Source organism: Temnothorax nylanderi, unplaced genomic scaffold (assembly GCF_030848795.1).
Source record: "Temnothorax nylanderi isolate EJ_2023f unplaced genomic scaffold, tnyl_v1.0 TNYL_tig0262_pilon, whole genome shotgun sequence".
Lineage (NCBI taxonomy): Eukaryota > Metazoa > Arthropoda > Insecta > Hymenoptera > Formicidae > Temnothorax > Temnothorax nylanderi.
This window is the reverse complement of record NW_027249324.1, coordinates 76,958-94,825: the sequence shown is the minus strand read 5'-3', so window position 1 is coordinate 94,825 and position 17,868 is coordinate 76,958. Positions and strand designations below refer to the sequence as shown.

The window sequence follows — 17,868 nt, the reverse complement described above, 5'->3', positions numbered from 1 at the left end:
TGATCAGAATTATTAGAAAATTCAGAATGGTGAGAAAGTTCAGAATGATGAAAAAGTTAAGAATTATGAGAAAGTTCAGATTCTTTTTGATTATGAAGAAAATCTGGTATTACGGAACTTTGGCTTTTAACGGAAACATGTGGTTGCTGAATATACGATTGATCGAATTCAATTAAAGAATCTGTTGAATTGAGTTCTTCTACAACTTCAACATTCACTTTCTGCCTTTTAACTTTCTTGGAAAGCTTATGAAACGGTGTTTTTTGGCATATTCTAAAATAAACTGCAAATAAATTTAAATGTTATGTTTACATAAAATACATATATTTCAAAATATATACTATCTTTACTCTTTAAAAATATTTATTTTTTCAGATTTTCTACTGCACAATCACTATAACAAATGTGTTAATGGAAAAAAATATAACTAAATTAAAAAAACTAATAGCACAAAATAAACTATAGGAAGGAAGGCTGGCTGATTTTCGAGTTATAAAAAGGTCATTAACTTAAATTTAAAAACAAAATCTCGTTTAATTAAACAAATTTTAAATACAATTAACGTTTTACGTTTCGACTTTATATACTTAGTCTTCTTCAGAAACCTGACACATAAGAAATAATACATAAAAAATAATTAAAAAATAAAAAGAAATAAAATTGCTACAGATAAAAAGGATAGAGAACAAAGCCGCATACTTTGGACTGACTTGCCAGAAATGTAGCTAAGATCTACACTATGACATAGTATAGACCTTAGCCACAATTAATGTATATACGAGTTGTCAAAAATAGAATGAAATAAGTCAAGTAATAAAATTGTTACTATTATCTATACTGTTGTTATTATTATCAAACGATATTATTTATTATTTGACAGTGTAAAATTGTAATGCATATATTAAAATTACATTAGGGCTAGAATATAAACCAGAGCCACAAGAATGAGAGCAATCCCAAGATCTCAAGACAAGAATTAACCAGATCTTACAGGACGGAATTAAGGAGTCTGGATTACTGATTGAAATCAAAGTAAGAAAAGAAAAGAAAAGAAAAGAGAGGGGGGCCTCTGCATTTGTCTACGAGATCAATTCTAGGGCTAGAATATAAACCAGAGCCACAAGAATGAGAGCAATTCCAAGATCTCAAGACGAGAATTAACCTTGCAGAGCCCCTTGTACTACTACGATCAATGTCGATATTCCAATATGGCGTCCCAAATGAGAATATCGGAAGGGCCCTGCTCGCTGGACCGGACTCCTCGCCTCAATCCTCTCTCTCGGACGCGAGCTGCCGCAGCTCTCCTTTTTCTGGCGGTGAGCTCTCCTTGGGAAGTCGAATCTCGCTCGGTTGGTCTCCAGAATACGTGCCGCTTAGCTCAATCAGTTACGAAAGAAGGAAAACGTACTCGTCTCGTCCGAAGAAACGCAGCAAGAGCGGCCATGACACTGAACGAGAGCGAGGAAGGTGGGGGGGGGGGCGCTTTGAAAGTGGCGACTCACGCGTCGCGCCATCTGAATGAAACGATCGGGCGTTTGCAAAACGCGAAGGAATTCGAGCGCAATATCTGAACACACACATACATATACAGGGTGTCACTGAATGTTTGGTACTTTTCTCATATTTAGATAGAGCGAGCCAAACTGAGTCGAAAAGTCATGTACCATTTTGCAATTTTCGCGATAGTTGATGAGTTATTAATGATTAAAAATCGCCGTATTGGCCCGCCCACCGCCAAATCCAAGCGCGCGGTGAGATGCGGCCGCCTCGCGGTCGGCGCGCGGGCAGTTGTTTACTCCAAGCGGCGATGATGACACGGCGCGACGCACGAGCGGCGCGTAACGCCGGGCCCCCGTCCTGAGCGATGATAGTTTTCTCGCCTTTTTTAAACAGAAATAAAATTTTCTAACATAGAAAAATTTTTTGTGCGTACGTATGTACATACGTGTGTACATGCATACACACAGGAACATATCAATTGTACTGCTTAAAAAAGCGATTACTCAATTTACTTTTTTTCTTTTAGTAAGTAACGGTTGTCTTTAAGAAAGAATATTTTCTTGATGATAGTCTTAAAATGTACAAATTTTAGAAAGAGTCTTTATCATGTACTCGAAAGAAGAATTTATACTCCTTCAAAGAACATAATAAAATTTTATCAAAGAAAAGTCAAAATAATAAATAAAGTAATATGAGGACCCTCGAGATTAAAATAGGAGAAGTCAAGGCTATGAGGGTCAGACGCAGATCACAGTGAGTAATATCAGAAATAACTGATTTATTCGTCGTTTTGATACATTACATCGATCCGTACGTTTCGGCTCAGTTTTGAGCCATCTTCAGCGGTAGTTACAGAAATTAAGTTACACGTTCTCCGTACCGTATGGTGAGTATACTGATTCAAAGTATCAGAAAAATAGATCAATTGATCCATATCTGTAAATTTGTTCAATTAATGTTGAGATATTAAAAAGATCCCTTAGGAAACTCACCATTCGGTCTGAAAAACGTGGAATACAGAGCCATGTACATAATGAATACTCTCTGCGAGAAGACTTGACGATCTTGTCGACACGACACACAATGATATGAAAGGTCTTGCAAGAAGAGGCATGTCGTAGGTCAACACACCGGCGAGGATTATAACAAAGCACGATTTGACACCGTCACAATATGTCACATGTACCGTCACATGTACCAATAGTAAAACCCCGATTTGCCAACGACCAAAGTTCATGAGCATGGATTACAATTTGCTCAAAACCGTGACATATGCATGATGCAAAAAATCCGTGTCAGTTTGAGACGGTGTCAAATCGTGCTTTGTTATAATCCTCGCCGGTGTGTTGACCTACGACATGCCTCTTCTTGCAAGACCTTTCATATCATTGTGCATGTGTCGTGTCGATAAGATCGTCAAGTCTTCTCGCAGAGAGTATTTATTATGTACATGGCTCTGTATTCCACGTTTTTCAGACCGAATGGTGAGTTTCCTAAGGGATCTTTTTAATATCTCAACATTAATTGAACAAATTTACAGATATGGATCAATTGATCTATTTTTCTGATACTTTGAATCAGTATACTCACCATACGGTACGGAGAACGTGTAACTTAATTTCTGTAACTACCGCTGAAGATGGCTCAAAACTGAGCCGAAACGTACGGATCGATGTAATGTATCAAAACGACGAATAAATCAGTTATTTCTGATATTACTCACTGTGATCTGCGTCTGACCCTCATAGCCTTGACTTCTCCTATTTTAATCTCGAGGGTCCTCATATTACTTTATTTATTATTTTGACTTTTCTTTGATAAAATTTTATTATGTTCTTTGAAGGAGTATAAATTCTTCTTTCGAGTACATGATAAAGACTCTTTCTAAAATTTGTACATTTTAAGACTATCATCAAGAAAATATTCTTTCTTAAAGACAACCGTTACTTACTAAAAGAAAAAAAGTAAATTGAGTAATCGCTTTTTTAAGCAGTACAATTGATATGTTCCTGTGTGTATGCATGTACACACGTATGTACATACGTACGCACAAAAAATTTTTGTATGTTGTTAGAAAATTTTATTTTTATTTAAAAAAGGCGAGAAACTATCATCGCTCAGGACGGGGGCCCGGCGTTACGCGCCGTTCGTGCGTAATCATCGCCGCTAGTAGAAAACAACTGCCCGCGCGCCGACCGCGGGGCGGCCGCATCTCGCGCTCGCTTGGATTTGGCGGTGGGCCGGGCTAATACGGCGATTTTTAATCATTAATAACTCATCAACTATTGCGAAAATTGCAAAATGGTACATGACTTTTCGACTCAGTTTGGCTCGCTCTATCTAAATATGAGAAAAGTACCAAACATTCAGTGACACCCTGTATAATATATGTATCAGCTTTATATACATAGATACGTGACGCGGAAATTTGCCACGAAACGGCATTTATAGAGCAAAACGACAACAGAAAAATAATAAAACATCTCTTATAATGAAATAATTAATATAAAATAATATTTGAAGTAATATTAAATTAATATTAAATAAATGTTAAGTAAATGTTTCTTTAAATCATTATTGCGAATAAATAATTAATGTAAAATAAATATTACATTACTGTCGAATAAATGTTAAATAAACGTTGTTTCAAATCATTATTGCAAATGAATAATTAATGTGAAATGAATATTAAATTAATATCGAATAAATGTTAAATAAATGTTTTTCAAATCATTATGGCAAATAAATAGTTAATGTAAAATAAATATTAAAATAATGTCGAATAAATGTTAAATAAATGTTTTTTTTCAATTCATTATTGCAAATAAATAATTAATGTAAAATAAATATTAACCCTCCCGAGGCCACACCTCTTTTTTTAATACGCCTTGACCATACTGGATGGTCGGCACCCAGATGGATTCAGTCTCATATTTCCAATTTAATTATGTGCACGTAAAAATTCACGAAACATCTTAAAAGGGTGTTTCAAATAGAATATGTGGAGGGACATTGATTATTAAAGCCTATCTTAAAAATATCGGGCCTGAATTTTTGTCTGGGTGGCCGACACCCACTCGAAGAATTAAAATAATGTCGAATAAATATTAAATAAATATTTTTTTAAATCATTATTGCAAATAAATGAGTAATGTAAAATAAATATTAAATTAATGTCGAATAAATATTAAATAAATGTTTTTTTAAATTATTATTGCAAATGAATGAGTAATGTAAAATAAATATTAAATTAATGTCGAATAAATATTATACAAATGTTTTTTTAAATTATTATTGCAAATAAATAAGTAATGCAAAATAAATATTAAATTAATATTGAATAAATGTTAAATAAACGTTTTTTAAAATCATTATTGCAAATAAATAATTAATGTAACATAAATATTAAATTAATGTCGAATAAATATTAAACTAAATGTTTTTTTAAATCTAACACAGAATATGACAGGGCTATTAGGGTCGAACGCAGATTTCGGTGCGTGATGTCAATCAGTAGATTTATTCATCTAAATACATTAGTCCGAACGTTTCGGCTCCATTCGAGCCATCCTCAGCAATAACAATCATGTGTCACGCGTTCAAACTGCCATATGGTAAGTTTACCGATTAAATTGTCGGAAACATCGACCAAATGATCGATATCTGAAAATTAACTATGTTAGAGTCAAGTAATAAAAACCGAAACTTCAGCAACTCACCAAAGGGCCGAACAACGCGGAAAATAAAACGGTGTATAAGCAGAATAACTCGCGAGGAGACTCAACAGTCTCATCGACACGCCAAACAACGATGAAATGACAATCTCTCAAAGGAGAAGCGTGTCAACAGTCTAAACAGTGTCGCGGATAATACATAGTGTGTAGAGTCGATGAAGAAAAATAATAGAATAAATATAACCAATCGCAAGGCAGGATCTCGCCGCGTCACCAAGTTATTATATCTACAGATAATAAAAAGTACATAGGTGTAACTTATAATTTATTTAAGACCTCTATATATGCGTGGTGTAAAAATTCGGTATCATTTTGTGAATTAATCCCGTTTTTTTTGTAGCTTAATGTGAGTCATCTCAGAGACCAATCTTCTGGAGAGATATCTTTCACTATCTAAAATTTTGAAATTCTCCCAATCAAATTCATGATCAAAATTCATTCTGTGATCAGTAATAACTGATTGAGTCGTGGTGTTCCTGTGAATGTGGTTACGGTGTTCTGATATTCTCGTTCTCAATTGCCTCTTTGTCTGGCCTACATACGACGCGTCACAATTTTTACAGGAAATTTTGTAAACCACATTCTTATTAGATTGACTTGGGAGAATGTCTTTTTGTACTTTGATAAATTTCTGAAGTTTGTTTAGACTATAGAAAGACAGGTTGACATTTATGTCCTTCACAACCCTTCTAAACTCTTCAGAAATACCCGGAACATATGGGACAGTAAACCAATTCCGACGATCCTCTTCACTCGTAGAAGAGGGTACATTTTGTTTACGAGTACATTTGTAAAGTAGTGATTTTATTCGCGTGTTAATGGTATCATAGATAAAAGCCACAGGATAGTCATTATCCAGAAGAACATCTATAATGAGCTTAATGTTCTTAGCATGGTATTTTGGATGAGAGAGTAAAAAGGCTCTATCAACCATACCCATGATCGTGCCTCTTTTTTGAGAGATAGAGTGCTGCGACAAGAAGTTAAGGTAACGGCCAGAAAACGTTGGTTTGTGATACCAGTCAAATTCTATTATGTTTTCATTATTAATGATTGTCAAATCTAAAAAATTCAACCTATCGCCCCCTACCTCAATAGTGAACTGAAGTCTGGGATGATAAGAATTAAAAAGTTTCAAAATAGTGTCAAGAGCGTAAAAAGGCACGGCCATGGCTATGTCATCCACGTATCTAAAATAAAAAGGTAAAATAAGGGTGAGTTGTCGCAAAACACTATCTTCTAGATCCTGCATTACTATATCAGCTGCGATGGGAGAAAACGGAGAGCCCATGGGAGAACCAAATTTTTGTTTGTAAATAATCGGCGATAGGTTGAATTTTTTAGATTTGACAATCATTAATAATGAAAACATAATAGAATTTGACTGGTATCACAAACCAACGTTTTCTGGCCGTTACCTTAACTTCTTGTCGCAGCACTCTATCTCTCAAAAAAGAGGCACGATCATGGGTATGGTTGATAGAGCCTTTTTACTCTCTCATCCAAAATACCATGCTAAGAACATTAAGCTCATTATAGATGTTCTTCTGGATAATGACTATCCTGTGGCTTTTATCTATGATACCATTAACACGCGAATAAAATCACTACTTTACAAATGTACTCGTAAACAAAATGTACCCTCTTCTACGAGTGAAGAGGATCGTCGGAATTGGTTTACTGTCCCATATGTTCCGGGTATTTCTGAAGAGTTTAGAAGGGTTGTGAAGGACATAAATGTCAACCTGTCTTTCTATAGTCTAAACAAACTTCAGAAATTTATCAAAGTACAAAAAGACATTCTCCCAAGTCAATCTAATAAGAATGTGGTTTACAAAATTTCCTGTAAAAATTGTGACGCGTCGTATGTAGGCCAGACAAAGAGGCAATTGAGAACGAGAATCTCAGAACACCGTAACCATCATTCACAGGAACACCACGACTCAATCAGTTATTACTGATCACAGAATGAATTTTGATCATGAATTTGATTGGGAGAATGTCAAAATTTTAGATAGTGAAAGATATCTCTCCAGAAGATTGGTCTCTGAGATGACTCACATTAAGCTACAAAAAAACGGGATTAATTCACAAAATGATACCGAATTTTTACACCACGCATATATAGAGGTCTTAAATAAATTATAAGTTACACCTATGTACTTTTTATTATCTGTAGATATAATAACTTGGTGACGCGGCGAGATCCTGCCTTGCGATTGGTTATATTTATTCTATTATTTTTCTCATCGACTCTACACACTATGTATTATCCGCGACACTGTTTAGACTGTTGACACGCTTCTCCTTTGAGAGATTGTCATTTCATCGTTGTTTGGCGTGTCGATGAGACTGTTGAGTCTCCTCGCGAGTTATTCTGCTTATACACCGTTTTATTTTCCGCGTTGTTCGGCCCTTTGGTGAGTTGCTGAAGTTTCGGTTTTTATTACTTGACTCTAACATAGTTAATTTTCAGATATCGATCATTTGGTCGATGTTTCCGACAATTTAATCGGTAAACTTACCATATGGCAGTTTGAACGCGTGACACATGATTGTTATTGCTGAGGATGGCTCGAATGGAGCCGAAACGTTCGGACTAATGTATTTAGATGAATAAATCTACTGATTGACATCACGCACCGAAATCTGCGTTCGACCCTAATAGCCCTGTCATATTCTGTGTTAAATTTTTCGAGGGTTTACTACCAATTGATTTTTTTTAAATCATTATTGCAAATGAATAATTAATATAAAATAAATATTAAATTAATGTCGAATAAATGTTAAATAAATGTTTTTTTAACTTATTATTGCAAATAACTTACTAATGTAAAACAAATATTAAATAAACGTTAAATAAATATTATTTTTACAATGAATTGTACATATGTATAATTAATAAAAAATAAATATTAAAAACACATTTAAAAAACATTGTCTGCTGATTGGGTATTAGTATGTTAATACTCAAGAATATTGCAGAATGGTCAGTACTGTGCCTATTAGTTCTTACAGTACTGGCAGTACTATCATGATAGTACTCCGAATATTAATCTGATAAAGTACTGACCACTTCAATACTTTGAAGTAATAATGAGTATTATTGCTTGTAGTACTGCCAGTACTGTAAGCACTGACAGACACAGTACTGACCATTCTGCAGTATTCATGAGTATTAACATACTAATACTCTCAATACTACGAGTACTGATCACTCAGTACTGAGTACTGATTGCTAGTACTACTTTTTCGTAAGGGTCCTAGCACGGGCGCAACAATATTTATAATATTCTTTATCTCTATCGTAAAATTGCCTTTAAAACAGGTATTAATTACCTTCCTAAGTTCAAATAGGCTTGTGCCTCCGCAATGCGCTTGTCGCGCATTTTATTATGTCGTACTCTCTTTACGCTACGTCCCTCCGTTAATCTCCCAATATTTATCTCTTGATCGATAAGCAATTCACCTAAATTATCTGTAAAAGGTAAAAAGATTATATTGCAGAAACACATTTATACAATGTGCGGAAAATTTACAAGTTGTTGCGATAGTAAACAATACATACGAAGAAATTGCCAAATATTAGAATGCATTCCACCAAATCTTTGAAAAAGTACGTAATGAGAACTTTCCACAAAATTGTTCGTCCGTATAAAGGAAAGCGGGACTTCCCCTGTCGACCCGTCGAAATCGTATTTAACGTGAGCCCACTTCATGTTAATGTAACAAAAACTTGCACGTTGTAAAAGAATCAATTCTTGTAATGAAGTATACAAGTGTAAAATACACGAAACTTTTACGCGGCAAAAGGCATAAACGCTGCTTTCACTGGTTAGCTTATTTTAGGTTACGTAAGAATACCGCCAATTGTGCATCTGCCGATCATCTACCGATAATCATCGCACGATTGAAACGCTCGTTTTGAACACGGATTTGATTGGCCACGGTGAAGCATAGAGGCCTGTGACCAATCACAGGCTGCTGTGCATAGACGCGGGCAACTATAAGTGTTTGTTTAACGTAGTTAAACGAGTTAAACGAGTCTCTCCCGAAATTTTGTTTGATACAGAAGATCACTTTGCAAATAACACTCACGGTATTGTGCTGAGATAATTATTTCAAATAATGCCCAAAAGACCAAGAGGATATAAGCAATGGATGAAGGATCCTAACCCAAAAGAACCGAAGCAAACAAAACATTCAAGAAAAAAGCGTCAACAGAAAATCGCTGAACAGGTATGGTTTTTCCTCATTTCTGTGATGTAAAAATAATAATCGATTTTTTACAGATTTAATAAAACCTTGCTTATTATCTGTAATAATTAAAAAACTATTAAATAAATTAGATTTTTTTAAATTTATATTTTTTAAGGTTATTAGTTTAGAAAAATTAACAATTCGTCATCTTACTTCCCTTTCTTCTATATTTATTAAACATTAATACTATGAACTATATATTCTCAAGAGATTTTAAGTATATAATCAATTTAATTAAAGTCATTTAGCTGCACACAGTATCTGCTGAATTTTTAATAAATACCTAAATAAGACTTATATATGGCACTTATTATATTATACATGATAATATATGATTATGATTGACATATGATTATTTAAGTACAGATAAAGTTATAGACAATTTTAATATTACTTTGTATTAACAGGGGCAAAATGCAGCTGTATGCCCACAAATAGGAGCTCAAATTGTAAGTATTGGCTGTACTTCTGCCGAAAGTATATAGATTTGTTGGAAACGTCTACTTGTGATAACTCCCAAAGAAATAATGAAGAGCTCATCTTCAGTGAGGTAAAATTCTGGAGAAATTTTCACAAATTTTGTAATATATGTAGTTATTCATAGACATTTTCTGCATATATATAGATTTTGTAATAAAATAGTGTAATCTTTATTAAACATTAAAAAATATATATTGTACTAGCATGATACCCGTACTTCGCTACGGTAACACACATTTTACCCCTTTTTACCCCGTTAGGAGTCGAATTTCTAAAAATCCCTTCTTAGTGGGTGCTTACGTCATGGAAGGAATATACTCCTCGAATTTCATGTTTCAAAGTTTAGAGGTTTGGGCTGGGCGTTGATGAGTCAGTCGTAACATTGAATTATATATATATATATATATATATATATATATAGAGAGAGAGAGAGAGAGATAGATATATATATATATAGATAGATAGATAGATAGATGATTAGGGTAAAATCTTGAATTATGTTTTTAAGCACTTGTTTGGGTAAATTTTGTAAGCAAAAACCAAGTCGATATCTCATCGGGCCCAAGAGATATTGAGAAAGTCGTGAAAACACATTTTACCCCTTTTCACCCCCTTAGGGGTCGAATTTCTAAAAATCGCTTCTTAGTGAGTGTTTATGCCATGGAAGGAATATACCCTTCAAATTTCATGTTTCTAGGTTCAGAGGTTTGGACTGGGCGTTGATGAGTCAGCCGTAACAAAGAATTATATATGTATATAGATAGAGAAAATCTTAACAAGAAAAAGTTAAGTTTTCCGAAATATCTTAACATTGTTTTCTATTTTTAGGAAATTGACACAGATTCTACATTTTGTATTAACAAAATCGCGCAATCATGTTCTTTACTTGAAAATATATGGAACGAGGTAAATAAACACTTAGATATTTATTATTATGAAAAAATGCCAACTTTCCTCAAATAAAATAGTGACATTTACTTCTTAGTACTCAGCTATGTATACTCGGTAAAATAAATGTAATTTGTGTTGAATATTTTATTCTATTTTTGATATAATCTTTCAATTTATTTGACTTGTATTTTGTATAATAAGTATAGTATCTTGTTCCCCGCAGGATTAATGTGAAACTCATATACTTAATGACGAAGATGCTGTGGAAATTAATGAAACTATTAATCAGAAGATTCGTCCAGACTTGAATATGCCTTTATGTGGTGAAGTCAGTACCACAAAATTTGAAGTTCTACTTATGATCCTTAATTTTACGTTGAGACATGAAATTACGGATGTAGCTGTACAAGATCTTTTGAAGCTTATTAACTCCACTTTTCAAGAGAAAAAAATTGTTGAAACTGAACATTGTTTTCGAAGTATATTTAAAACTGAACTAAAGCCAGATTTTCATTTTTACTGTAGTAATTGTAACACTTACTTGGGAGAACATTCCATTCCCAAAGAAAAGAGATGCAGGCAAGACATTAAATGTCCTATATGTAGTACAGACTGTAACATTTCCAAAATGAATAATGGACATTTCTTTATAACTTTTCCTATGGCAGAGCAAATAAGGACATTATTAGAGACAACCGAAAATTAATGGAATTGTTACGGTACAGAGATAAATGTCTAAATGAGAATGATATATCAGATACTTTCAGTGGAACAATCTATAGGGATTTATGTAAAAATGAGTCAATCTTGAGCAACAGAAATAACTTAAGCATAACTTTTAATACGGACAGGTGCCCTGTTTTTAAATCTCGCAAAAATACATTATGGCCAATCCAATTTAGACTGAATGAATTTCCACCAAAAGAGCGGTTTGCATTAAAAAACACAATGATATGTGGACTTTGGTTTGGAGATAAAGATCCAGATATGATTCAATTTCTTTCCCCTTTTTTATGTGAAGCCAAAAAACTGTACTCTGAAGGAGTAAATTGGATATCTCCAACTGGAGTTCGCATCAACAGTAAAACTGTTATTTTAAACTGTGTTCTTGATTCCATATAAAAGCCCCTAGTTCAGCGAATAAAGCAATTTAATGGTTTATATATGGATGTAGTTATTGTACTCATCCTGGTTACAATTTAATGCCATCTGCTGATCCTGATACAAGTCCAATTACAGTTAAATATGCTATGGATGTAGGTGATAATTGTGTTATCAATATGCTTCAAGATAATAGTCTTACTTATTGAGTATTAAGGTTTTGCCACTCTTTGAATAATCGCGTGCCTGCGTACGCAGCTGAAAGAAAATGGCGTTTGTGCCAAGTTTAGGCGTGCAACATGTGTGGTGCTGAGTGTGTGGTTACTGGAAGAGGTTCAGTTCGGATCCTTCCGTTTTTGGAGCAAGGTTTAATAAAGTTCAGTTGTTCATTTACTCCGATTTGGCGTCTCTTATATCCGCTCCTATCCCATCCATCTCTTATTAATATTGCAATATTCTTGCGAATATTAGCTGTCTGGTTCAATAGGTTATGGGCCCAGGCATTTTGGCTGCGCATAAATTAATGAGAGTGGAAAAGGGGTGTTTTGGAGTAGCTCGCGAATTTCGCGGACACGTGTGCCGCGTGGCGGCCATTTGCCGAAAAATCAAGCGTGAAGGTTTTTGAGCATGCACGAACAGTCTACCTCGTGTCTAAAAATGGCTGATTAAGTGTCGGGAAGATACGTGGAGAAGTTAGAAGGGACAAATTTTCAAACGTGGAAATTTTCCATGCTAGCTCTGTTCAGAGCAGCCGGCGTGCACGAAGTGGTGAATGGTGTCCGAGTATTACAAGAACCCGCGGCGGACGCGAACGAAACGGTGAGAGCCGCGGCAGCAGTGGGTGCAGCCTTGTGGCATGAGGACGATGCGAAAGCGATGCTTCTTATTTCTACTACGATTGCAAGAGAGCAGCTCATGTCGTTGATCACGTGCACAACAGCAAAGCAAATATGGGATTCTCTGGTTCGTGTGCACAAGCAGACATCGTCGTCGAATAAACTCTTCCTGATGCAAAAATTTCATACGTACGTATAATGGCGGGGGAGGACTCTGTCGTGCAGCACGTGTCCAAGATAAAGAACATGGTGCAGCAATTACGTGATATCGGTGAAACTGTGTCGGAGACGACTGTGATGGCGAAAGTTCTCGCGAGTTTGACGCCGAAATATGCTGCTTTCCAAATGGTCTGGGATAACATAGAGGAGAACAGACAGACGGTGGATAACCTAACGGAAAGGCTCATCCGCGAGAAAGCCCGGCTTAACAACGGAAGTGACGCGACGGAAACCTGTGTGAAGTTGGCCCCCCCACTACTGAAAATCCAATAATAACTATTACCATTCGTTTGGTGGCCGTTTGGTGGTGTTTGGTAGTCCATTCTCGATGATTGGTAGTCAAAACTGTAACTAATAATGCAAAAAAAAGCATATGCGCGTGAAGTTAGCCCCCCCTTCCCCTCTTGTAAAACTCGGCTCTCCAGACTGCGTATATCATTATAACTGTAAGCATTTGTTTGATGGTCGCGTGCTGATGTTTGGTAGTCCATTCCCATTGATTGTTAGCTAAAACTGTAATTAATAATACAAAAAAAAGACATACGCGCGTGAAGTTAGACCCCCTTTTTATAAAATTTGACTTTCCAGACTGCATATATTATCAAACCGAACAAGTAAAATTTACTTTACCAATAAATAATTAACCTGCATATATTATTATAACTATAAGAATTCGTTTGGTGCATTTAGTAATTAAAAATATACATTACATTCCATATGCAAGAAGAATATACGGCACATGGAGTATATATATAATGATCTAACGAACTCAGTACAATACTGTAATCAAGAACATAAGATAGAACCGTATGGAGCAATATATATAATAAGTTCGAAAAAATAAACGTATATAAATAACAAATACATTTTATTTTATAATGAACAATAAATGAAAGAGAGAGGGAGAGAAAGAAAAAAAGAGGGAGAGATCATGTTATATACATACTAAATATCAGTAAACTATTAGCAAACTTAGCAAACGGGTATTCATAGTAATCCTAGTCACTGATAGAAATTTTTGAAAGGGAATTGATCAATCTTAACGCGATTATTAAGGTTTTTTCTATTAACAACTAATTCTAATTCTTATACTACAGATATATATTTTTTGTAATTATTAAATGTGCATAGTCGTAAAAATCACAAAAAATAATTAGTCGTTATTTTAATTACGCTCTACAATTCTAAAAATTAAAAGATTATATATTCTTTGACATTTCAAAAAATAACTATGAAATATGACTACAAGAAGAATTAAAAAAACTTTTTATATTATTTTATTGTATCGATTTATTATAGAAAAAGCTTGAAAAAACGTTTTGACGTTAGAAGTGGATTACACCAATTTGATCCATATGTATTTAATTATTAATTAATTACTAATTATTAATAAATTACTAAATTATTAATTATTGAAAATTAACTACCAAACATCATAAAATGCTCGTTAATTAAATATTAATGATTATAATTAAACATGCAATCGTACAAGAATATTTCTATGAAACGCATGGTTACACACATATATATTTTATTGTCTTCTTTAACAATTATATTTTTAATTGCACCAAACTAAATGCACCAAACAAATTCTTATAGTTATAATAATATGTGCAGGTTAATTATTTATTGGTAAAGTAAATGTTACTTGTTCGATTTGATAATATATGCAGTCTGGAAAGCCAAATTTTATAAAAAGGGGGTCTAACTTCACGCGCGTATGTCTTTTTTTGTATTATTAATTACAGTTTTAGCTAACAATCAATGGGAATGGACTACCAAACGTCAGCACGCGACTACCAAACAAATGCTTACAATTATAACGATATACGCAGTCTGGAAAGCCGAGTTTTACCAGAGAGAAGGCTATTTTCACACGCGTGTCTTTTTTTCGTATTATTGATTACAGTTTTGATTAACAATCAACAGGAATGGACTACCAAACGTCAGCACGCGACCACGAAACGAATGCTTACAGTTATAACGATATACGCAGTCTGGAAAGCCGAGTTTTACCAGAGGAGGGGCTAACTTCACGCGCATATGTCTTTTTTTCGCATTATTAGTTACAGTTTTGACTACCAATCATCGGGAATGGACTACCAAACACCACCAAACGACCACCAAACGAATGGTAATAGTTATTATTGGATTTTCAGTAGTGGGGGGGCCAACTTCACACAGCTGCGACGGAAGCGCTGGCTGCTACGAAAAATAGTGCGTCGGAAAATCGGAACTCGAAGGAAAATGTAAAATGCTACAGGTGCGGGAAAAAGGGACATATCGCGCGTAGGTGCTGGTCGAAAAAGAAAAATCAGGATGATGAATCGCGTGACTGTGCATTCGTCGTCTCGGGCGGCGAGACACGCGGGAGTACGGAAGCGCGGGAAACGTGCGCGAATTCCTCGGCTGAGCAAGTGCGGCGACTGCTAGAGCTCGATGATAAAGATATCTGGTTGACCGACAGTGGAGCATCGCGGCACATCTCTTTTCGCAGAGAGTGGTTTGTGAATTTCCGTCTCGGAAAGGGTGGCACCGTGGTACTCGGCGACAACGGCGAATGTCAAGTCGAAGGTGAGGGCACTGTCGTGATCGAAAAATATCGACGGCCGGTGGTACAAGTCGCGTATCGAGGGAGTACTCTACGTGCCGAAAGGGCGGCAGTGTGGTCTAGTGGTAGAGCGCCAGACTCGTAATCTGAAGAACCAGGTTCGAGTCCACTAGAGCATGTAAACATGGTATTTATTTTCCGAAAGCTGCGACCTCCGTGCAAGATAGGCTCTTGTGCGGAGCAAACTGGGCTCCGTCTTTCGGAAAAGAGACGTTAAGCCGTTGGTCCAAAGGGTTAAGTGAGAGGAGAAGGGTAGTGATGGATGAGAATTGTAACCCTAAGGGAATCGATTAAAAACTTCCATTTACTCCATTTTACTCTACGTGCCGAAAATGCGGAAAAACTTGTTTTCGGTTGGCGACTGTACCGGCAAAGGATTTGAAGTAATGTTCGGTGACTCGCGCGTAACTGTTCTGAAGGGAAACAAAATAATGGGGATCGGTGTGAAGCAGAGTAACTCGATTTATCGAATGTTTTTCCGTGTCCCGGCATCGCGCGAGACGAGCGAAGCGAATATCGCAGCTCTTAATTTGAAAACGTGGCACGAACGGCTGGGTCATGTCGGCGCTCGGGCACTATGTGACATGGTGAAGAATGGTCTGGCTGATGGAATAAAATTGAAAAACGTAGACAAATTTTTCTGCGAATCATGTCAGTTTGGGAAGTCGCATATACTCCCGTTTAAGGAAACCCTCAGAAGAAGAAGCTCAGAACCGGGTGAGTGCGTGCACACGGATGTAGCCGGTCCGTTTCAAGTCGAGTCGCTCGGAGGCGCGAAGTATTATGTGACATTCATCGACGAGGCTTCAAGTTTTTGCTACGTGTTCTTCATAAGACACAAAGATGATGTGCTGGAAAAATTCAAACAGTACGAGTCGATGATCGAGAACAAGTTCGGGCGAAAAATCAAGATAATGCGCTCAGATAACGGAGGGGAGTACGAAAATTCGAGGATGATTGAATATCTGGCTCAGCGGCGGATTGTAATGGAAATACGGCCCTGTACACTCCACAACAAAACGGAAAAGCAGATGGAGCAAATCGGACGATCACGGAGTCCGCGCGCACTATATGTTGCGATTGAAAGATCTCCCGAAGTGTTTGTGGGCTGAAGCGGTAAGTACGGCTGTGTACGTGCTGAATCGTACAACTCACTCCAGTCGTAAAGGTATCAAAACGCCGTACGAGCTATGGTCAGGGAGGAAACCGAACCTACACATCCGAATACAACACATCCGAATCTTCGGCTCAGCGGCCTACAAACATGTACCGAAGCAGTTTCGAAAGAAACTTGACGATAAGTCGGAAAAGACGTTACTGGTAGGATATCAAGATGAGTCGGCAAATTACCGACTGTATAATCCGAAACGAGTAAGCGTCTCGAGGGACGTAGTATTCAACGAGATGCCGGATGCGGCGAGTTCGGAAGAAGACTCCGATGAAGGAAAAATTGTTGTTCCAAGGGCTGCGAGAAGAGAAGAAGAGGCAGTCGAGATTGAAGACGAGGAAGGTGATCTCGAGGACGACAGAGCGGCAGATCGAGAAGGGAGAGCGACAGATCAAGCAGAGAATCCCCCAGGAACCCAAGATCAGCGACAGCTGAGAAATCGAGACGACATCAGACCGCCGAGATGGTACGCAGGAGTTTTCGTCGAGTATCGTGCCCCAGAGACGTTTCGCGAGACAGTGGAAGGAGCAGATGGCTCGAAATGGACCAAAGCTATCGAAAAAGAGCTGAAAGCACACAAAGAAAATGATACGTGGACGGTGGTGAAAAGAAGAAACGACATGCGGGTTATAGACTCGGGTCTTCAAAGTGAAGGGTAATTCGGAAGAGAACCGCGTGTTCAAAGCTCGACTCTGCGCAAGGGGTTTTCTGCAATAACAAGGGATCGATTATAATGAAACCTTCGCTCCTGTGGTACGCTACGACTCTCTTCGGATGTTCCTGGCTTGGACGGCACGAGAGGACCTCGAGCTGATTCAGTTCGACGTCTGCACCGCTTTCTTGTACGGAGAACTCGAAGAAAGCATCTCTATGAAGATTCCGGAGGCTCTGATCGTCGGAAGTGAATGGTGGTGAGAGTGCCGTATGCAGGCTAAATAAGTCGCTATATGGCCTCAAGCAAGCACCGCGGTGCTGGAATCAGAAATTCAGTTCTTTTCTAAACGAGTATGAAATGATCCAGTGCGACGCGGATCATTGTATCTTTCAAGGACAAATAGAGGACAATGT

At 36.6% G+C, this 17,868-nt stretch overlaps 1 protein-coding gene across 6 annotated transcripts in view; it reads right to left on the bottom strand.

Annotated features, from left to right (window-relative positions):
- Window positions 1-17,868, bottom strand: part of LOC139780095 (uncharacterized) — a 44,342-nt gene that overhangs the window by 15,171 nt on the left and 11,303 nt on the right. For 5 of the 6 annotated variants that reach the window (XM_071718605.1, XM_071718600.1, XM_071718602.1 and 2 more), the window contains exon 5: window positions 8,574-8,712. In XM_071718605.1, the coding sequence (XP_071574706.1) occupies window positions 8,574-8,712 (139 nt within the window). Of the gene's footprint in view, window positions 1-41; window positions 274-8,573; window positions 8,713-17,868 lie in introns of those variants that run through there. The other variant, XM_071718599.1, reaches the window with a different exon arrangement.